This window comes from Sciurus carolinensis, chromosome 13 (assembly GCF_902686445.1).
Source record: "Sciurus carolinensis chromosome 13, mSciCar1.2, whole genome shotgun sequence".
Taxonomy (NCBI): Eukaryota; Metazoa; Chordata; class Mammalia; order Rodentia; family Sciuridae; genus Sciurus; species Sciurus carolinensis.
The window spans coordinates 86,639,769-86,663,501 of record NC_062225.1 but is presented as its reverse complement, the minus strand read 5'-3'; the positions used below and the strand labels follow the sequence as shown (position 1 = coordinate 86,663,501).

At 42.1% G+C, this 23,733-nt stretch overlaps 1 protein-coding gene across 1 annotated transcript; it reads right to left on the bottom strand.

Moving 5' to 3' along the window:
• Nucleotides 1–973: 973 nt before the first annotated feature.
• Nucleotides 974–20,493, bottom strand: E2f6 (E2F transcription factor 6). Its single transcript, XM_047522671.1, has 7 exons — nucleotides 20,120–20,493; nucleotides 14,226–14,280; nucleotides 9,810–10,026; nucleotides 8,462–8,617; nucleotides 6,081–6,195; nucleotides 3,561–3,708; nucleotides 974–3,077 (listed from the first exon to the last, which is right to left on the bottom strand). Exons 1-7 carry the CDS (start codon nucleotides 20,480–20,482, stop codon nucleotides 3,028–3,030), a joined length of 1,104 nt encoding a protein of 367 aa, XP_047378627.1. The 5' UTR covers nucleotides 20,483–20,493; the 3' UTR covers nucleotides 974–3,027.
• Nucleotides 20,494–23,733: the final 3,240 nt, after the last annotated feature.

Below are 23,733 nucleotides of genomic sequence, written 5' to 3'. Positions count from 1 at the left end.
CACTCAGAATGGGCTGGCAGGCAAAGCCGTCCGTGACAGAAATGAGAACCTCCCCTTACTAATAAGGGTGACTGGGGACATGCCTTTAGTTCCACTGGCAACTGGGCTTAACACTTCACTCCTAATTTGGACAGAACTCTGCCTGTACTGGTGTAATGGGTCGCTCAACTTCAACTCCACAGACACCGCACCGGGTATTTCTTCGCCTGGGTTTGCCTTGTGCATTGTTGACTGGCTGCCCATCCTCTGCCCCTAGATGCCAGCAGCACCTTCCAGTTCGGTCAAAATGCCTGCAGACATTGCCCAATGCCCACCTGGCCAAACTGACCTAAAACAATTGCAGGGTGCCCCTTGGGTGTAAAAATGTGTATTCCCATAGGCAGGAAGTTCCCAGAGAGGAAATCCAAAAGGAACTGGGCCTTTAATGTTCAGTTCCCTTCTCCAAACTCAATCGGAGAAACCACCCACTTTTTCTTCTGCAGAGGTGGCTTAGGGGCAGCGGAAGAGGCGAAGAGTGGTAGTCTTTCCCAAGTTTTCCCACGTGCAGACCTCAGTGCACCTCTCCGGTAGATGCTCTCTTGTTATTTGTTGCTGAGTACAGAAAGTCATTTTCCATATAGCTTCAATTTTCACAAACACTAGCTGGAGATGAGGTGAACGATCGGCTGGGTGTAGTTAGTTCCCCTGAAGTCAAGCCAGTGAATGAGAAAGTCCCCCTGAAACAAGGACAGCAATGAGCCGAGTGGCAGGTCACTGCTCCAGGTCCCCGTGTCTACCACCAGTAGCTGTGTGTCGCCTCCTGAGACCAGGACTCCTGACCCCTTGGGAGCTCAGAAGAGGAGGGCTGCCGGAGCCACCAGTCATACCCATCAATGTTAGCAGTGAAGCCTGCAGTCGGAGATGGAGGAAGGGCTGGGAAACCAACCCCCGGGCACTTGTCGGTTCTAAAAAGAAGACACTGAACACCAGAAGATGGAGTGGCGGAGCTACTTCATTTATGTAACACATTTACAATTTACATAAGATTTTTGCTGACATGATTTCACTTTTCCCTCAGAACAATGTATAAGGCAGAACATTCATCACATTTCACAAGTCAGGAATTGCTGCTTACCTTTGGCAATGCTTCCTTGGTTTGGGACACTATCTCCTTTAGGCTTTTCCCCCATTCTTTTCTCAGGAAAGGCTCCTTCTTCTGTATTCCCCTTAAAATAGCTATTCTTGGGCCTCTCCTCATCTACTTTCTTCTTAGATGCCCTCTTCTACTCTCATGATTAAAAGATCACACATCAACTAATATCTGCCCAATCTGCTACAGAGCTCAGCTCCTTTCAAGAGCAATTGACCTACACACTTCCAACTTCCTGCCTGGGCTCTCACTCACGTCCAAACTTAGTTTTTATCCCACCCTTGTTGTTCCTCCAAAAAGCCCAGTGACCACAGCCCCTGTAGCTTTTCTTTAGCTTATTTCAAAAGACAACTTTTTGTCTAAAACAGAAGGAGATGCCTCGAGGCTAACCATCCCATTTACTAGCAGTCCCCAAGCATAAAGAAATTAAAAAGCAGGGACTGTGGGGGAGGAGATGGTGTCCAGCAGAGGACAGGACTGGAAAAAGCTACTGAGCTCAGAATATGTGAATCCATTATTTTGTAATATTTTGATTTTGGGTCTGCACCGTAAGTCTTTTTATACAAGGTCTTAATTTTAAGTCGCTTCAATTTTTTTTGAAAATTTCAATTTTGTTGAAAGCAAGAGAGGCTTCAAATGATGCTCACAATAAACCTGTGTGGCAGACAAGCCAGGTTTTATCAGTCTCCTTCTGCAGTCATGCACTCGCTGATCCGTCCGACACTCACTGAGCACTCCCAGTGGGCCAGGCACGGTGCAAGGTGCTGGGATATAACAATGATCATGACAAAGTCCCTCAAGGCGTCACAGTCTAATGGTACACTACTGAGTAAACTGAGGCACAGAGTGGTAAATGACTTACCCACTGAGGTAGAAATAGCTAGGTCTTGGGAAGGGGGGACTAGAGCTGGAGAGAGGGCAGGGTACAACTCATGGTAAGTAAGACCCCTCCGACTGAGGAGGAAGGCTGCACACAGACACATATTACAAAATCTGCTCACAAAAAGCTTAACACAGTTTCCAATTTCACATGACTGAATTCATGTCTCGGTGAATTAGGCTACTCCACGATGGCATTTCTATACTTTTCCCCAAGGATCTGGGGTATGCCACCAATCTGCTGGGACACAATAACTCTGTAGGCAGCTCAACATCAAGAAGCATCCGACTCCAATTTTAGTGCTAGGAACCACAATAAAATACTTGAATTAGTATTATGAACTTAAATGTATAGCACACTGTGATACTTCTACATGTAGAAGTTTGGAAAAACTCTCCTCTAACCCTCATCCAGAGGATTCTAATAAGTTATAGGTTCCAAAGAAATTAGAGCATCTGCCTGTCACTTTTCATATATACATTATTTTGGCTGTACAAGGGTGAAAAGTGTCACTTAGACATATTTCATAAGTAATCTAAACATTATACAGATATATACAAAAACATCACATTTAGATCTGTGTGTACACCTAGCCAATGTACAACACTCAACTGCAAACGTGAACCAGTGTAAGGCAATTATTTTTGTGATATACCACATGATCCTTTAAGGAAGGCAGAGTCCACGAAGAACCGTCCGTGCCAGGCCTGACCGTCTGTTTCGTGATACTCTTTGTGATGAAGTTATTTTAGGAGGTGAAATGTCTATTTCACTGACAAAATGCAGTGAACAATCTTAAAAAAAGTTGTTTTTGAATGCAGAAACCATAATTACCCAGTAATCTAATTGGGGAGCTACTCGAAGACACTACTGGCCTCAATCCTGCTACTGACTGATAATGAGAGCACTTCCTGGATGACTTATTGCTCTGAAATTCAAATTGGTGCATAATTCATCCACACAGGAGGTTCCAAAATGAAAAGGAAAAGAATTTCAATCCATCAATCCTCAAATGCTATCAGTTGTTCACTTCAAGCACATCTTCACTTTGTTGAGGAGGATTTTCTCCTGCAAAAGAACGGATGAGAAAAGTTCTAAGTGCTATCTTTCTTAAAAGGCAGGTGGCCGACAGAGCATGCAATTCCACTGCTACAAAAAAGAAGATCCGGGCACAGGCACCCGTATCTCGATGGCAGAAGGCTAATTTTTTTCAGGCTCACAAGAGTACACAGGAACTTACACCTGTAGCTGGAAGCACCTGTCAGAGAATGCAGGAAGTCCTCCCTACTCAAAGGCTACCACCAGCTGGTCCCTCCACGGACTGACTATTGCTATTTCCACTGCAATTAAAACTATGTGGAACTTACCTATGAAGTTTTTAGGAATACTCTTAACTACAGTAACAATGACTTTGCAATTATGTTTAAACTCATGTTTTTGTGGATAGGAAGAGAAAAAATAATCCTAAGGCTATATAATATGCATTCATATTATATACCAAGAAGTCATTAAAATCTTAACTTTCTCTAATTACAGAATTGATATGCTTACCTTTCTCTGGGTGTTCTGGATGCTTGCTTTTAGATGAAGAGGTCCCTACCCTGTCTGATGTTTTGCCATTTGAATGGTTCTGCTCTACTTCACACAAATACACATCAATAGGTCCTCTGGTGCTCCTTATGTGTACCGTGATAGAGTCCTGATAAAGAACACAAACATCAAGATGAACAAAAGCAGTCATTAATGTAGTTTTTCACTTACTAGGACTGCAGACCTTCCTGAACACTCAAATTCTGGTAGCTTTCCTCCTACCATATTGTTGAGAAAAATTGTGCTCTCAGCTGTAGTCATGTCAGACCATTGGCAAACTCATAGTTACAACGGCTACTTGATCATGCAGTAACAGCTTCAGAGGTGTCATGTGAATACCTTGGTTCTCAAGAGCCTTTTTCTACATTAGGATTGACCCTTTAGGAGGCTGAATTTCAAAGTAAAAAATCTGTGTTTTGATGACCAAGAACTATGGAAGATCCTAGGGTCCCATATGAAAGGGATTTGGATTTCCAGGCCAATGAAGAGTTACTGAGACAACAGAAAGGGCTGTCCTTCAGTTGAAAGAAACAAGAGGAAAAAAATCAAGTCAAAGTATACCTCAGGCAAATTAAAACCTCAAATGCACACTGCATGTAAAGGAATATTTACTAGGATTTTTCACATCCTTTGGTTTCAGGCTTATTAGGAATAACTACAATACTTTTTCCATAGGAAATCAGGAAACTGGGTGCTTCTACTGAGTCATGCTAAATTTGCAAGTAGCAGTTCTATTTATTATGATTCCTTGTCTTTTTAACTGGGAGTTGGTCTGACTGAATGAAGTCCATCTTCTCCACTTTTTTAGGGTAGGTCAGGCTAAACAATGCAGATCGCCGACCAGCTTGTATCACTCTGTGATCTCATACAAGTGAGTTTGGGAGACGGAGCATCTCAGAAGGTCTCTGCACCTCATCTGTCAACTTGCTGTGGCTTCTGGGTACCAGGAAGGTGGGCCAGAGGACAGAACATCTGTGCTCAGGGCTGGAGCACCAGATCAGGTCTGGTTTCATGGTAAACTCTGTACTATTCAAGAGAGATTTCTAAACAACACAACAAATCAATATGTTACTCTGTACTGGCAGCCAGCTGAGGAATCACATTCCTTTAAATTGGAGGTTAGCAAATTTCTCCTATAGAGGGTGAGACACAGTAAATGATTCTGGCTCTGCAGGCCACCCTGTCCCTTAACAACTACTCAACTCTGCCATTGTAGTGTAAAAGCATCTAAAAGCAATAGTTAAACAAATGGCCAGGTGACTATGCCTGAGGAAATTATAAGAAAAGTCCAATTCCAGAACTCTCCCCCAGATCTTTGTGGATTTAAGACTCCACTGAAACCAGCAAGCTCTCATCTACTGAGAATGGCCCAAAGAGGGCCCATGAGCAAACTTCTATACGGATCTTCAGAGAAAGTTCTGGTATGATTAAAGGCTTGGCAATTATAGTCTGAAGCAATTCAGAACCTTGGGTAAAAATCCAAACTGCATCGCTTCCAGCAGAATGGATTATCATGCCCCAAAGTAAGATGTACCAAAGGAGTAATAGTTACTTATTTAACTATTTTACTGAAAAAGTTATAACATCTGTGAAACTGATACTAAATATAAATGATACTTGGCATGTATCTAAATCCAAAGAAAACAACTAGACAATATCACCAACAAGTCATAACCTAGCTGTGACTGGCAAAACCAAGCTGCTTGTTAATGAATTTAGAATACACTGTCAGGTATCATGGGATCCCACTTGCATAGTGTGCTGATGGGGATAAGAGGAAAGAAGGATGATGGACTATCCCTTGCTATAGCAATGAAGAGGACTCGCTATGAGAACTGATGGGTCCATCAAGCTGTCAGGACTTGATGGTCTGTCCCTGGCCACCTCCTTGGTTCTGACTCCATCCTTACCAAGCGGCCTTCTGAGGACAATTATCTTTCAGTACAAACTTTCCTGCAAGGGAAGGAATGAGCTAAGCAGTGGGTGGTTGATATTTCCATTTATGCTGAGATTTTAATTTCCATTTTAAATTTGTAACTTAGTTTTCTAGTTTGTTCATAGTCTTTTATGAATTTTGTTAATAAGTTAATTCCCTAAAGCCTTGGCTGTGACCCGAACTCACTTCTGAAAAAGACTAAGGCCAATTCTTGGTGGCTCCTCCAAGCAGCACTATGGCACCATGGTTAAGAATGAACTTTAAGGCCAAACTTTTTGCACTGGAATCTAGTTCTGTCATTTACTGTGTGATGTTCGGACTAAATTCATTTTTATGTGCACTGGTTCATTTTAAGGCCACAATGACCACTTTATAGGTGTGTTAGTCAAAACAAGTTATAATGTCTGAAGTGGCTTGACTAGTATTGGATATATAGCTAACCAGAACATAATGCCCAGTAAGTTACTGTAATTGCAGTAGATCATAGGCCTGGCAGTTAGCCCACTTCTCTCCTTAAATATTTCGTAAAAAGCAGGGCTACCTACTTCTTTGGGAGCTGGAACATCCAACCTGGTTTCCTCTGGAGCTTTAACTGCAATAACAATCTGTTCATGAAAGGCTTGAATGCTATGAATATCTTGATACGTCACATATGCCAGTGTAAAAATTAGTCAAGGATCTCTAAGCAGAGTGCTGTATACTGGGTAGATAATTCAGCTCTTGTAATACACAAATACAGGTGTTAAAATATCTTTAGTTCTTATGAAATGCAAACTCACATCTAAGGAAAGCAGTAAAAAAAAAATTATTTCATTTTTTAAAATGTCATGATGAGGGAACTCAGAGAAAATGGCAGCACAGCGTGTCAGGAGAAGGGAAGTCCCTCTGCAGCCTGATGTGCCAGGGACCTGTTTCTGGAAGTGGGTGGGGTGCTGAGCGCTGGCTCTGTGGTGGCCCTGGGAAGGGAACATTTTTTTCTCAGGTGCACTTTTATCAGTCTTGTCTTTGAAGAGAAAGAGTATGGGGAGGCTGGGGTGTAACTTGGCAGCAGAATGCTTGCCTAACAGGCGTGAACCTGAGTTTAGTCCCCACACCAAATTATGATAAAAGTGGAATAAGTCACAAGACATGGAGTCTCCACAAGACTGTGTCGAGGTAGCCCTCAGCATCTGCCTCCCACAGTGCCCGCTCCATGGCCACGCTGTGTCCAGCTATGCTGAGGGCAAAGCAAGTTCTGATGTGTGGAAAGGGTTAAATATTTGTTTTCTGAAAAGAGTTATTTTGTATTTTGTTTTCTATTAAAATATATGTAGTTTCAACCAAAAAAATTATAAATAAATAAAATAAAAATGTCAGGATGACAGGGCTGGGGATATAGCTCAGTAGGTAGAGTTTGCCTGGCATTCAATTCCCGACACCACCCCCCAAAAAAGAAAGTCATGACAACAACCTCTAGAGGAAAATACTAATAAAGTTTGAGTCTGTAACATGAACACAACTCACAAAGGTACAGTCATTCTCCTTTATCTGAGGGGGATATATTCTGAGACCCTAGTGGATGCCTAAAACCACAGATAGTATAGTACCCCAAATATACTGTTTCTTATACATGTGTACTTATAATGAAGTTTTTATAGACTAGGTAGATTAATAATGACTAATAGAATAATTAAAACAATGTACTATCATAAAAGTTGTTTAAAACAATATGAATTATTTCTGGAATTTTCCATTTAACATATTCGGACCACAGTTGACTTTGGGTAACTGAAACCACAGAAAGTAAGACCTTGAATAAGGGAAGACTACTATATTCAAATTCACACCTGTTCCCTACTCAGTGCTAGTTCTTACTATGGGACCTTCAGGAAAAAACATTCTGGATCTGAAGAATCCCCTAACATCAAAGAAAAAAATCTTTAAAATATAAAATTTCATTCCTTAAGCAATTTCTTTCAGTTTTTCCAGCATTCTTCCTTACTACACACTTTGTGGCTGGCTGCAGTGATGTGAGCAGGTTTTCATTTTCCTTCTAGTAACTGTACCAGGAAGAAGAGGAGTTGTGCCTGCCAAGGAAACTGTAAGCAAGCTGGAAGACGGGGCAAGCTCAAGAATAAGTGCCATTCTCACAAAAGGCACCCCAAGGGAACAGCAACATGAATGTCCAGAGGACCCAGGAGGAGGTCAGCACCAAAACCAAGCCTCTCCTCAGTCCCAACACTGAGCTGTAGAGCAGGACAGACATTCAGTAGCACCAGGCTTCTGTGGTTGGGAATGGAATTCCTTTTCTTTCAGAATAACTTTACTTCACAAATTAGGGAAAACAGGATTTTCATGGAAGCTAATGAAAATTTTACTATGTAGAGTCCACAAGAATAAATTCATTTTAAAAAAAAATTTTAGTTGTAGATGGACACCTCTATTTAATTTATTTATTTTTATGTGGTGCTGAGGATTGAACCCAGTGCCTCACATGTGCTAGGCAAGTGCTCTACCACTGAGCCACAACCCCAGCACCATGAGCTTGTTATTTTAAGTAGAAACTTTAAACTGGATTTGTCTCTGTATGTACTATGCAGAATTTAACCTAAGAAATGCCACACAAAGTTGCCAAAAGCAACAATGTATTTATTGCTTGTGTAAAACAGAGGCGATACTACCATATTTGACTAAAATTACTTTTTTTGGAGGAGGTCTCACTCTGTTCAGTAACCACTGCCCAGGTTGGCCTCAAACTCATGATCCTTGTGCCTTAGCATCCCCAGTAGCTGGGGTTCCAGGTGTGTTCCACCATGCCTAGCTTTATTTTAACTTTTAGAAGTCCAATTCAACATCTAATTAATATAAACTAAATCCTCCAAATGACCTTACCACTTAATCTGCTCTGGAAGCAGAAATTTTAAAAAGGCATATACTTAAAGGATATCTTTCATTTTCTTTATCATCTGTTAATTCAAATAACTGTTGAGCGCAATCCTTGATTAACTCATCCAAAGCATCTTCCATTGCTGATAAGTCTGAAAGTTCCTCTTGCAGCTTCTTTTGTTGGGGCACTGCTCCAAAATTGTTAAGATCAGATCCTCTTCAAAAGGAAGGGGAAAAAAAAAAAAAAAAGTCACCATTAATAACAGATAATTGCAATCCCTCACATGAAAAACAAGAGTACTGGCTACATGAGAGTTTCTCTGCTAAAATTTAATGGGTCCGTATTTGTCCTACTATGCATGCTCTTTCTGAATATAATGCCTACTCATTATTCTTAAAAGATCTTTTGTTATTGGTGGTTATTGCAATATGGTTATGACTGAACATCTGATGTGCACCCCCCCTTAATCTTTATGGAACAAAAATAGGGGAAAAGACTGTCACCTCTACTTGTATTCTCTGCCTCCTAGTTGTTCAAATCTAATTCTAATCAGTGATTCAGAATTCAATCTGACATGAATCCCTGAAGCGAGCACATTTGTATTAGAATTCAATATGTACTATTATTGAAAAATAACTTCTTCTAACATTTAATTAGTCATTTTATGATCTATTCATTTTTCATTTGCCCTTTCATCCTGATCCAAAATACTTGCCTGTTCTTAGTATTTTTTCTTATGCACATGGTCGCGCACACACATACATATGCCTCATGTATGCTGAAATCCCAAGGCCCTCTCCATGAGATCTTTTCCTAACCATATCAAGTCTTTAGCAATTGCCTTTTGGATATTGTCTGATTTTTAATTTTTATTTTTTTAATACTCAGGCGATTGTGTTATGGAAGGAGATTCACAGTTGAATTTCATCCTAATTATCTGGGGTACTAAGAATCAGATTCCTGCCCCTCCCCCTAGACTACTAAATGACAACTCCTGGGAGGCCTCTAGGTGTTTATTACAATGCTCTGTGAGAATCACTGTTTACAACCTTAACAGATATTTTCCCCTGATATCAGTAAATTATGGAAATACTTAAAAACAACAAACTCCTACATAATCCTTCTTATGATCTAGAAAAGCAAAAACTTAAATCATTTTATTCCACAGTATCTGAATGATAGTCTATATTATGGCTCTTATTTAGTCCCAAATAGTAAACCAAAACAAAAAATAAAAAACTTATGCACTTTGTGGGACAAAGAAGACCTAAAAGAACCCTTTTCTAACAAGAATTATGATACTTTGTTCGTATCACCAACACTGCTAATACCTCACTTGGTTCAAGTATGGGATTGTTACTTGACAAGAAGGGGAACAAACACAATGGAACATTTCTGGCCAACTCACATCCATCGAATATGGTTCTTAGATTTTTTTTCAACGAGGTCAATTCCATCTAGGACATTGGTAATGTCATAGACCCTCCGTTTTCGTACTCCCAGTTTTGTTGCAACCTTGTTTAAGTCGAGAATGCCCCCAGGGGCAGATCTGACGAGATCCATAAATTTTCGAGTTAAATAAACCAGTGATACATCAAAACGAGGCCTCTTCACTTTTAGAGCTTCTGGGAAACAAACAGATTCACAAAATTTCAAGTAACATTTCTCAAATCATTTAAATTCTCATTTCCTCTTGATCAGAAAGCACAGACCCCTACAGAAATTCCTACACAGACCAAATCACAGATAATTTCTATGAAATAAATTTCTCAAATTGGACAAAAAATTTATGAGCTTATCCCAGGTCTAAACAAAGGCTTTTGGTTTCAATAAAGGAGTATTTGAGACATGCAACCAGTTTCCCTTGAACATATTTATTTTTAGAAGTCTACTGTTTATTATGAAAGCAGTAAGCATATATTTGTATCCACAACATTTTTCAGGAACAGGATTAAAAATGATTTTTAAAATTAAATTTTTTCTTTGGCCTTTAAGTTAAAGTATACTTTAGAGAGGAAAGGCAGAGACCCAGCTTTTATTATTTTTTTTTTGATGTTTCTATTCATAGAATAACCATGTATGATGAAGTTTTTGAGAGTCCCAACTGGTTTTTTCTTTTTTTTTTAAAATTTTTTGTAGATGGACATGATATCTTTATTTTATTTATTTATTTTATGTGGTGCTGAGGATCAAACCCAGGGCCTCACACATGCTAGGCAAGCGCTCTGCTACTGAGTCACAACCCCAGACTGCAACTGGTTTTCTATTAGAACAATTATGATACATTTTGAGGAAAAGTGGTGCATTTGTTTTTAAAAATATTCATTACCCTGTAATAAAAAACATGAAGGTAAACAAATCTCTTCTTCATTTCACTCATCTACTATGACAATCTGGGGACTTCACACACACAATCCCCAACACGCTTGTGTGTTAATATGCAGATACGGCTTTTACAGGCAGAAACAGCAAGGCACCATTCCATAACATGCCCTTTTAGTGCTGTGCACATTCTGACATGCCAAGAAGTTCTTAACAGTTGCGTATTTGACCACATGAAGTATTTGCTGAAGGGATCCTCACACCGGCGATTCAGACCCTCTCCAACTTTACTATGTGGCTTACTTCAATGGACCCTTTTGTTACAAAATTATTGTATGTACCCTTAATTCTTTCCTAGAGATAAATTCCAAGATGTGAAACTGCTGAGTGAGATTATTTTTAAGGAATTTTGATTTGTGCTAAACTGCTATATAACTTGTGGGTTCTATCATTACATAGCATATGAGGGCTTCATCTCAGGTACCTGAATGTTACCATTTATCTTTTCCAATTTGATGCTACAAAAAAGTTCTCATGCCAGTTGTGGTGGCACATGCCTATAATCCTAGCAGCTTAAGAGGCTGAGGCAGGAGGATCACAAGTTCAAAGCCAGACTCAGAAACTTAGCGAGAGCCCGTCTCAAACTAAAAAATAGAAAGGGCTGAGGGAGGGAGACTGGGGATATAGCTCAGCTGGTTGAGAGCTTGCCTAGCATGCACAAGGTCCTGGGTTCAATCCCCAGCACCACCAGAAAAAAAAGGGGGGCAGTGGCTGAGGATGTGGCTCAGTGCCCCCTGCCTGGGGTTGCATCCCCAGCACCCAAAAATGTTCTTATCATTTTGGTTCACAAAGAAAATACTTTTTAAAATAGTTGTTAATCTGGTATGGAATACATGACTTCTCTTTTTCTCTACTCCATTGTATCCATAGTCAATATGCTTCAAAGAGATGCCCACCTCCCGACAGTCAGCCCTCACTCAGAGCCCCTCCAGAGTCTTGCTCCATTTTTCACAAGACCACTGGTAGTTTTCTAAGAACAAAAGCACATATTTTATATTAATGTCTTCCCTATGACTCAATTCCTAGATTTAAGATTAAACAGGGATGAATTAGGATTTTAACAGTTTTTTAAACTGGAAGTAGAAAAAAGTCATAATTTCATAATAAAACTTAGATTATAAATGAGAAATTCTAACTTTAAAAATCATATATTTAATTACACTACTAACAAAATTAGGGTCTTATAAATCTAGGATAAGTACTTTCCTGGGATATCAATCAGCTAATAAAGAACAAATCTAACTGAACACCCACACCACGAAAGTTGCTAAGGGGATATAAATGTGAGTAAGAAAGTCTTCAAATTAAGGGTGTCTCAGAGTCTAATAAGGGGCTCTATTACAAGCCTGAGCTAAGTGCGCAGAGAGGTGTGCAAAGTTACTTGAGAACATGAAATACCACCTTTACTGGAGTGGGAAGTGGAGATACCTGATAGGGCACAGCACAGAAGGATGAGGTGTCCCTACTGCTGAGGGAGGCAGAAAAACACCAGGTCAAAGGACAAAGCAGCACTGGCAAACAGGGAGTAGTCATGGAATCTGCAGGTGGCACAGCCTCAGGGACAGATGAGGTCAGCAGAGCACTGGGGATGAGGCTGCAGCCTTAAGCAAGGGGCCACGTGAAGGCCCTGTCTTTCTGTCCACCCCTTCTCTACTACCTTGTCATTTTGAAATACAGGAGATGCCTTACAGATGTAATACAAATAAACAAAATCAAGTATGTGAAGAGTTAGGTTTCTCTATAGGTCACAGAGCAACACTGAAGAACTCAGACTGAGTGATGTTATAATCCCATTTCTGCATTAGAAAAACTATACTGGCTGCAGAGGGAAGGGGTAGACTGAGAGTTAGGCTCTTAAGCCAGGAACGTGGACCTGAATCCTGACTTTCAGCAAGTTACTTAACCTTTCTGGGCCTCAGATTATTCACTTACAAAATATGGATTATAGCTGGCCACAGTGTTGCCATGTCTGTAATCCCTGTGACTCAGGAGGCTGAGACAGGAGGATTTCAAGTTCAAGGCCAACCTCAGCAACTTAGCAAGACCCTAAGCAACTTAGTGAAACCCTGTCTCAAAATGAAAAATAACAAGCTGGGGGTGTTGCTTAGTGGTAAAGTACCTCTGGGTTCAATCCCCAGTCTGATACCTGAAGTGGTGTGATAATTCACGCAAAGAGTTTAATATAACAGCAGGCATTGTATGAGATCAATAAATGTCAGATGGCATTATGAGTTGGTGGTATGGGACAGATGAAAAAACACTTCAAAGTTAAAGCTGACCAAACCTAGTGACCAATTATAGGTGAGACTGTGGCAGGGGCTGAAGAAAATTAGGATGCATATATTTATAAGATTTATATTCAGACACCTATGCACTAAGACCCCACTAGGGATCAAATTAAGAGGAAATCAGGGGTGGGACAATTCATTACAAAGACCTCCTGAAGAACAGGGACCTAGGGTACCTGATGGCGTTAACCCATGCAGAGGTTTAGATGGGAAGAATAAAAGGAATTACAGGGTAAGAGACTGACCTCATGCATATTGCTAAAAGTCTTCAATTCTGCAGGGGACAAATAATATCCCTCACAGAGGAATTTGGGGAAATATTCTCAAAATGTAGATTTTTTTCAGTTTAATTTATGCAGTCCTGGGGATTGAACATAGGGAATCACACATACTAAGTAAGTACTCTACCACTAAGCTACATCCCCAGTTTTTTATTTTGGCGAGACAGGGTCTCACCAAATTGCCCTGGCTGGCTTTGAACTTGAGATAGATCCTTCTGCCTCAGTCTCCTGAGTAGCTGAATTATAGGTAGGTGCTGCCACACTCAGTTTACTTTATTTTACATTAAGAAACAGTAATTGTATCAATTTATGGGGTACAAGTGACATTTTGATACATGTATAAACTGTTGAACGTTCAAATCAGGCTAATTAGCATCTCCATCGCCTCAAATATTTATCAGTTCTTTGTGGTAAGCACATTTAAAGTCCTTTCAGTTATTTTAAAACACATTAACTACAGTCACCCTGTGTGCAACAGAACACCAGAAACCATTGCTCTCCTCTAATTCAATTGTCAATCAAGGTCTCCCCTTCCCACCAACCTTACCCCTTTCCCAGTTTCTGGGTAAACACCATTCTACCATCTCCATAAGTTTTATGTTTTTAGATTCGGTCTGTAAATAATATCATGTGCTACTTTGACTGTTCTTTTAAAATGACACATCCAAAGCAACGGAGAATAAACTAGCCTTTGTGCACATCATTCAACTCACAACTTTTAGGACTTTTTAATAAAATTTCCCAAATCACATTTCAGTGTTCAAATAGTACATTTTGTTTATTATTTCAGTTCTCACAGTCTCATATAGTAAATCATTTTAACTATATTAAATTCAACTACAAAATCTAAAGCCCATTCAGGAATCAACTTACTTCTCATGGACACATATTGTACATTATCTTCTAAATTAATTCTTATTTTCGATGGCTGAAAAAAGAAGACATATAAAAAATTTAATTTAGCAATTTAAAAACAGCATTTTATTCTATACATAAAATCCCACCCTTTCACCTAGAGATAATTAACTTAGTAATTAATTTATGAGACTAGTATGTCCAAACTATATCTATGTTGCCTATAATCACATCTGACAATGATCACAGATTTAGGTTTCTCAGATCACATGGCTTCCATAAGTATGGAAGTAGGAAAGAAAGGAAGGGAGAGGATGGGAATATATACATAAGAATTTATTACTGAATAGATGCTAATGTTCTGACTGTAAGTACTAAGGATCAAAAGGAGTACAGTGATCATTTAGACTGTCTGCAACTCTGGAAAGCTCAGCAGAGGTGGAAGACCGTCTCAATCACAAATGCTCACCCCCTGCTATTTAAATGGATGGTTCCACAAAATTTGCTCACAAATTCTCAACAGTCAGCTATGCATTTCCATTATAATTAACATAAGAGCAGCAGTATTTCTAATAATGGAAAAATGCATACTAGAAACTTTGATATCACAGAAATAAAAAATTTCTTTTCAATTCCTGCAACCACTAGGAAATTAGTAGCACCTTACCAGGGCTCACCGCTTGAGTCAGTTAGAGATGATCAAAGTTTGCATATACGTCTGCAACACATTTAGGAATTATTTTCTTGCAAAAAATAAAATCTTATGATTAAAACCATGTCAGCAGAAACCCACACAGCCTTGTCTTGGAAAGAAGCGTCAAGAGGTGTGTTTCCAGACAGGCTGTTATCAGTTCTTGCTTAGGTGAAAAAATTGTCCCATAAAGCACAATTGGGGTAGTGGAGCCCACAGGTGCTGCAAGGAGAGAATCAACAGGAGTACTGTTGCACCCAGAGGAGTCACAGAAGATTTCACAGGGAAAAAGTTTTGATGGGTAAGCCAGATTTTGCCTGAATAGTAAACTTTGGGAAAGAAAAAAAATATAGGATTCCTACTACAGGAAATCAAACAAAGGTACGAGAATATAAAACACAGAGTTTTTTTAAGAACCCACCTGTGTGACCATGTAAAAGTGACTCAGTTTTTGAAGGTGAAGTGCATGAAAGTACCATACAAAGATCATGCTAAGGAGTCTGGACTCAGGTCACATTCAGTGGAGAAACACCAAAGATTTATGAATAAGACTATGATATAATCAAAATCAGTTTAAAAACACAATACGAGTAGGGGAGAAATGTGGGAAAAGAACTGGGGTGTGGGAGGCCTGAGGTCAGATGATGTTATGGTTTAGATATGAGATGTCCCCCAAAAGCTCTGTGTGAGACAATGCAAGAAAGGTTAGAGGTGAAATGACTGGGTTATGAGTTGTAATCTAATCAGCGCATTAATTCCCTAATAGGGATTAACTGGGTGGTAACTACAGGCAATAGGGGGTGGCTGGAGGAGGTGAGTCTCTGAGGGTATGCCTTTGGGGTGTATGTTTTGTCCTTGTGGAGCACAGCTCTCTCCCTGCCTTCTGGTGCAATGTTCTTAGCCACTTTCCTCTACTACACTCTGTCGTCATGATGTTCTACCTCACCTCCAGACCACAGCAATGAGGTTGGGCGCCTATGGACTGAGATCTGAGACCATGAGCCCCCACATAAATTTTTCCTTCTCTAATTGTTCTTGTTATGTCTTTTGGTCACAGCAGTGAAAAAAACTGACTAAAACTGGTGAGCAGTTAAGAAGCTGTTTATATCAGTGTAACAAACCCTTGGCAGGATGATTTCCTTATCATCTACAACCAGACAATAGCATCAGGTAGGAAGTTACCTTGATACAGAGTAATCCCACGTAGATAAGAGATCCACTGTAAGACTATAGTTTATATCTGACAGGAGAATGTGGACCTGCTGGGCATGCAACACTGGTGATGGGAATGCCCGTCCTGGGGGCAGGGACTATGCCTACCTCTCTTCAACAGTACTAATGACAGTGATTTGCAAACACAGCATCCAACAGCAGAACACTGGAGCAGTCTGATGAAAGTCAAACAGCAGAAAAGTATGACCAACTGTCAATGCTATTTTTACTTTTAACCCCTCTCCTCCGAGTATGAGATAAGGGATAGCTATTAGAGCAAGATTTTTGAATGAAAAACCCATCCTCATCACAGTGATGTGAAACTCACATAAACAAATGTCATAAACTGTTACACAGGCGCTATGAGTTGTAATCTAATCAGCGCATTAATTCCCTAATAGGGACTTGTTGCAGAGGTTCTGGTTTTGTTTTGTTTTTGGTACTAGGGATTGAACTCAAGGAGCTTAACCACTGAGCAACATCCTTAGTCCTTTCTAATTCTGAGAGACAGTCTCACTAAGTTGCTTACAGCCTTGACAAATTGCTGAGGCTGGCTTTGAACCTGATCCTCCTGCCTCAGCCTCCTGAATCGCTGGCATTATAGGCATGTGCCACCATGCCCAGCAAAGGTTCTGTTCATTTTTTTGTGTGTATACTGGGGATTGAACTCAGGGGCACTTGACCACTGAACCACACCCCCAGCCCTATTTTGTATTTTTCTTTAGAGACAGGGTCTTATCGAATTGCTTAGTGCCTCGCTTTTGCTGGGGCTTGGCTTTGAATTTGTGATGTTCCTGCCTCAGCCTGTTGAGTCGCTGGGATTACAGGTGTGCACCACTACCCCTGGCAGAGGTTCTGTTCTAAAAGTAGTGTACACTGGTTTCCAAATAGACTGCCTCATTATCTGCTATCCCCATATTCTAGAAGGGCATCCTTTTCTGCTTTTAACCCCCGCGCCCCACCCCCCGTCCCTTATTTCCTGTTGTTCACAACCTAGTACAAGGTCAATCCCCCCAATGAGGCATGACGACATAAATGCTTTCCTTTCCCCAAACTCTGCCACAAATGCAGTTCCATTACATGCCAGCTACAATGACACATGTAGGAAAACAGGTTCTGAGCACGTTCATTCATTTTTTTACTCTTTGAATAGGAAAACACTCTTTCTTCTGGCAGAATAACAAAACTGTCTGCCCCAGGACTAGACATTCTTTATAGGTGGCCTGTCTGTATCTTAGCTGCAACCCATTCAGGGAAAGTGGAAGCCTTCAAACTGGACATCACACACTTCCCTAGGAACCCATAGTAACTGACGGGCAAATCAGCATATTTTGACAACTTCCAAGTTATTTCACTACTGCTTCAAATCCCATGTATAAGGACCTACACTTCTAAATTTGAGATCTCAAAGGACAGCATGCCATCTTTGCCCCTGTTATTTGTGGCTACAGTTTGAAGTGATCTAGGAAACATCATTAAAGGTGGGAGAAAAAAAATAAAAGGTGAATTTTAGGGACTAATATTCTAAGCATTCCTCCAACTTGGTCAAAAACTTCTGTATAGATGCCACTCTGTACCAACTCCCTGTCTGGGAAGAAATACTTCTTCAAGAGCTCTTTGGAAATAAACTTTCCTGAGGTGACTGCATTCTACTCACCCATTCAGATTTTCCTTATTTTACAATTTGCAAGCTAAGTGCATCTCTAATCAACACTAGTGTCTTGCTGCTCAAAATTCCAGACAACTTTCAAGTTACTTATCCAGGCAACAAACATTCAGCAAGATATACAACTAATTTCTGAACAAGTTTTAAAGTACTTACTTTATTCATTAACTATCTGCAGAATCTTTTCAAGGGGCACTAAACATGCTATACAACAATGAAAGGACCGTCACTACACTCAGGAACCTGCAAAAGTTGGGGCAAGTAAGCACAGAGTGCTATGGGAACGGAAATGGGCCTATCCCAGTCTTGAGTTCAGAAGATTCTCAGACAAAGAACCTAAAAATCTATATCTGAAACACCATAGGAAGTAATAAGAAAATACATGTTTAAAAAAAGTTTTGTTTTGAAAGGCAGAATAGGCTATATGGCCTAGATATACGTAGGCAGTTCTACCCAGACGAGAAGAAAGTAAATGACCCAGGGGATTGAAAGAATATGGAAACTTTAGCAATTATAAACAGTTAAGGAAAGATAAACCCAGAGTGAGCTTGTTAAGATGTTTCTATTCTATCCTTAGAGCACTAGGGAACCATAATAGAGTCCTTCTGCCAAGAGCCAAAATTAGAAACAGACTTTTAAAAGGATCATTAGTTATATGTGGAGCACACAGGGAAAGTGAGGGCAAGATTGGAAGCAGGAAAATGTTTGGTCAGGAAAGCACTACAACAATCTGAAAGATAGACAACAGTAGAAGTGACAGGTACTGATGATTACTTTTGCTTTTGGGAGACTGAAGGTCAGTTTGGATAAGGAAAAAGGCAAAGATGATGCCTAGGACACTGGCTTGGGCAATGTGGTGGGGTGACATCATTTATTAAAATAGGAAATGGCAAAGTTGCAGCTTGCAGTTTCAACTCAGGAGTTTGAAATCTTAATAGGAATGCCTAATAGACAGCAGGAAAGCTTTGAGCTGGGTTCACAGATCTGAGAATTGTTATGATGTGAGTGAAACTACCACAGTGAGTAAGACTTCAAGGCATGTGTTTATCTTCTACTTGCAAAGTTAAGTGATTTTTCCAGGAGTGAGAATTTAGAGCTTTTACCAAATTCTCAAAGATTAAGAACACCAATACAGGGCTGGGGCGATAGCTCAGCTGGTAGAGTGCTTGCCTTGCAAGCACAAGGCCCTGAGTTCAATCCCCAGTACCGCAAAAAAAAAAAAAAAAAAAAAAAAAAAAAAAAGAACACCAATACAGATGGTATCAGAAGTCACAGGAGTAATGAATGACCTCCCACATGAAGAAAGTGAGTGGAATGTAGAAAAAAATCCTGAATAACAGGAACAAGATATGAAGGGGAAGAGGTGGACAAGGAGAGGTCAGATAAGCAGGTAGAGCACAGATAATGTGGTATCAAAGGAACTCAAAGGAGTTTTCAGCAAGAGTGTGGTCAATCATGTCAAACTACAGAAAGACAGGAGTGAAACAGATGTTAAAACTGACATGACTGCTGGTGAACCTGTTTAGGGCAGTCTAACACCTACCCTTAGGGCAGAAGTCCCCAGAAGTGGGATGGTGGCAATGGGAGGTGAACAAGTAGACACAGTGAACACAAACGACTTTTTCCAGAAGTCTGACTGAGAAGGGGAAGAGATACTGTAAATGGGAGGAGACAGGGAATTAAGGAAAGATGGACTTAGGATGTAGTTTAAGTAGTCAAGCATTTATTATCTTGAGTCAGACATTCTGAGGTTCAGAAGGTTTTCTCCACTTACTGTCTAACCAGGCAAGTCAGTTAACATCTTCAAGTCTGTTCTAGCAACTGTAAAACAGGAGTAACTATTTCTTAGGACTGTGAGGAACCGAGATAATGTTCACCAATTACTTGGCGTGGGGACTGGGTAGGATGACTTCGGTTAATGTTGAGTTATTGCTAATGATGGGGAGAAACCAGACAATTAGTCGAAAACAGGCAAAGGAAGGAAAAAGAATGGATGCACCCAGAGCTACGAGAACCGCGAAGCACAGGGGATCTGGACGCAAACTTCCTTTGGGTACCGTCACACTGAACAGAGACCTCACACGGGAGGGAAGCTGCGGGTGGCAAACCAGCGCGACGGGCAGGGTTCTGGGTGGCTGCGGTCAAGGGGGAAACCGGAGAGCGGGAGGAGAGCGCGAAGCCCCGGCCGCAGCGGCGCCCCGAGGCCCGGGCGCGTCCGGAAGGCGGGGCGCGCCCACCCTGAGCGGGGCCGCCCCCTCGGCCGCGCGCCCCGGGCGCCGCGCGCAGGTGCGGAGCAGGCGGGAGGGCCGCGCGTCACGTGCCGGCGCGCCGGGCCGCGCTTACCAGCAGGCTCTCCACGTTGATGGGGTCGCGGCAGCGGCGGCGCACCGTCTCCTCCGCCGGGTCCACGAGAAGGCTGGGCAGTCTCCTCGCCGGCCGCTGCTGACTCATGCTGCCGAGCGGGCGGCCCGCGCCCCTCGCGCCCGCGAGCGCTCCCGCCTTCTGCGGCGGGCTCCTGCGCCACCCCCGACGTGCCGGCTTCTCGGTGCCGGGCGCGGAGCGGGCCCGCGGCTTGTTGGGGGGCGCCGCCTGGCTCGGCCGCCCCGCCCGCCGCGGCCCCACCAGCCCGTGAGCTCCGGCCGCCGGCACGAGGGGAGGAGGGTGACCCGCGGCGGTCAGGACGCCGGGCCCGCCATCTCTCCGCATGCGCAGTGCGCCGCCCAGTCTGCGCATGCCCGCCACTCTAGCCCGGAGCTCTCCCTTGCACTGGAGCTATCCGTGCACCGGCATACGGGAAACCCGGAGAGTGGAATCCACGGAGAGGATGGCGAGGGAAAAGGAAGAGGTGGAGCGGGGAATTCCGGGGCAAGGAGCGGGCGAGAGAAAAGAGGCTGCGGGGAAGCGCAATCTCCTCCGAATTCTTGATGTTAAGGATGCGGGTTCTGAGCGTGCAGGAATGTCATCTGATTCTTGAGCTTCTTTCACGTATCTCGTGAGCTCTCCCGACGTGGACATTTGGTAAATGTTGGTAACCACACCGTCGTGGGATTCTGTGCTCCTTTCTCTCCCTTTTACCCAGTGAAGCAATTACTGATAACCTATTGTGTCAGGTATTGGGTTAGGCTCGGTAGATGCTTATTCTAATGTGGCAGAACTCGATCCCACATTCCAGTGGAGCAGACAGACGAATAAACAGCACTTGGAGCTGAATTTATAAACTGTGTTTTCTGGCTGCCTTTACTTAAAATTAGAAGGCTAAACCAGTTACTTAACCTCTTTCTCATCTGTTTTCTCATCTTTAAATTGGAATAACGATAGTACTTACCTCAAGGGTGCAAAGATTAAATGACTTAATGAATACATTACTTAAAAGGGACTAGCATATTTGAATAAAAAGTCAATACAGCAGGGCGCGGTGACCCACATCTGTACTGCAGTCGCAGCTACTGGGTAGACTGGGCAGGAGGATTACAAGTCTGAGGCCAACCTGGGCAACTTAATGAGACCCTGGCTCAAAATAAAATAAAACATGGATGATGGATGTAGCTCAGTGGTAGAGTGCTTGCCTACATTTGTGATATCCTGGGTCCCCAGGATCCCCAGTGTGTGTATGTGATTGGGGGCCATACACAGAAGTTCAAGGTTTGCAGGGAATCACCAAAGTTCCCATGGCTAGATCAGGGGCTTCTAGGTAGCTAGCCAAGGTGGGGGCAACGAAGGCTTCCCCAGGAAGTTGGCTTCCACTAGACTAGAAGTTTACCAAGGTCAGAGGCTGTCTCTAATTTTTATGAGCATGTAGTAGAGTCTGGCACTTGGAAAGTGCTCAGTAGATGTTTGCTAAAGGAATTACTGGATATAATCTCTAGTAAGATTGCATTTTGTTGCAGAGTGGAGAATTGCCCAGAAGAGTTAGGAGAGATTTTACCAACTGGAGTCCCCAAGAGCAGTGAGCTCTGTTTTAATATCTGGTATGCATTTCCTTATATAAATTTCATATCAAAACTAAAGAATAAGTACTGTTCTGCCTGATTTCCAGATCAGGAAAATTAAGATTAGCAAGATTGCAGAAATTACCCAGTGTCCTACGTGGAACATAGTAGGGGCAGAATTTGACTCCACAGATGATTGATTTAATTGAATATTTGAATCATCGAGAAGTTTTTGAAGGGCGAATATATTTTCTACAGCTGGGAGTAAGGTTGGGTGAGTGAAGGTGAATGTCAATCTGGATGTAGTGGCAGGCTCTCCAGACTGAGGAGAGAGATAGGAGCACCAGGGAGCACCATGGCAGCGGTTCAGCCTGCAGACGCTACACCTGTGGCCTGACTGCACCTGCAGCAGTTGTTCACATGTTTTTGAGCATCTATCATGGGCCTGATGGTAGGGCAGGTGCTGAGGAGAGAACTAAATTCAACAGGGCTTAGTGTTCCAGGGGCTCCCAGCCTGGTGGACACAACCTGAAAGCATACGCACTAAATTCAAATGTGTCTAACCTGCGGTTGTGGAGAGGAGGAAGGAAAAACAACTGAATTCGGTGTGGATTATGGGTGCTTTTTCACACTTCTCCCTGTGAGGCTGGATGTGTCTGGGATATCGATGAGGGTACAGAGGCTCAGAGAGGTTTAGTGATGTGCTAAGGTCACAAGGGGTCTTAAACAAAGGACTCCAGCCACCGAATCCTTTGCCTTGTGCACCATGACCAAAATTCGCCTGTTGAAACTGAATCCCCAGCATGGTGGCAGGGGAGTGAGGACTTTGGGAGGTGGGTTGGGTCATGAGAGAAGACACCCGTGGAATAGGATAGTGCCCTTCCACAAGCCCCCACGTGAAGTTGTAGCTAGAAGACGGCCATGCACGGAACAGGAAGCAAAGTGGGCCCTCAGATGCCACATCTGCCAGCATCTTGACCATGAACGTCCCAGCCTCCAGGATGGTGAGAAATAAATTTCTCGTGTATGTAAGTCGTCTAATTTATGGTGTTCTTCATAGCAGCCTGGACACACTCATTACCAGGGCTAGTCTCAGTGTGGCCCGTGGACCTCAGCTTCACCATCCCGGGAGCTTTTGAGAACAGCAGTCCCTGGCCCTACCCAGACCCATGAACTGGGAACTCTGAGAGTTTGGTTGTATTCTACAAGGTCCTGGCCCAGTCCCTTATTTTCTAGATGAGGAAACTAATCCTTACCCTGTCTCCAAGTGCCTAAAACCCCAAAATTGATTCTTGGCTAAATTGAAGCCAAGTTAACTTCTAATGCAGTGTTTGGGGGTTGAAGGTTTAGAACTCCTGTTGAAACCTAATCCCTAACATAGGTTAATGGTAGTTGGAGTTGAGGCCTGGGGAGGGATACTTATTTAGATGGAGTCATAAGGGTGGGATCCTCATGATTGCGTTTGTGGTTTCACAAGAACAGGAAGAGATGAGCAAGTTAGCAGGCTTGCTCTGCCTGCTATGTGATACCCCAGCAAGAAGGCCCTTACCAGACACCAACCAGATGCTGGTACCATGGTTCTTGGGCTTCCCAGCTTCAGAACTGTAAGAAGTAAATTTCTTTTCTTTATAAATTACCCACTCTCAGGTATTCAGTTACAGTAACAGAAAAAGGGAAAAGACAAAATTGGTACCAAGGAGTGGGGCTGTTGGTAGTAATGAATGCCTGAAAAATGTGGAAGTGGCTTTGGATCTAGGTAATGGGTAGAAATGGAAATAGTTTTGAAATGAACTGCCATAAATGGAGAATTTAGGGTGATTCCATTGAGGGTTCAGAAGGAGACAGAAAGAGAAAGTTTGGGAACTTAGAGATTGGCTAAGTAGTTCTACCATAAGGCTGGTAGAAATGTGCATAGCAGTGATGATCTGATGAAGTCCAAGGTGAAAATGAGGACTATCTTATTGGAAATTGGAGAAAAGATCATCCTGATTACATGGTAGCAAAGAACTTGGCTGCATTGTGTCTGTG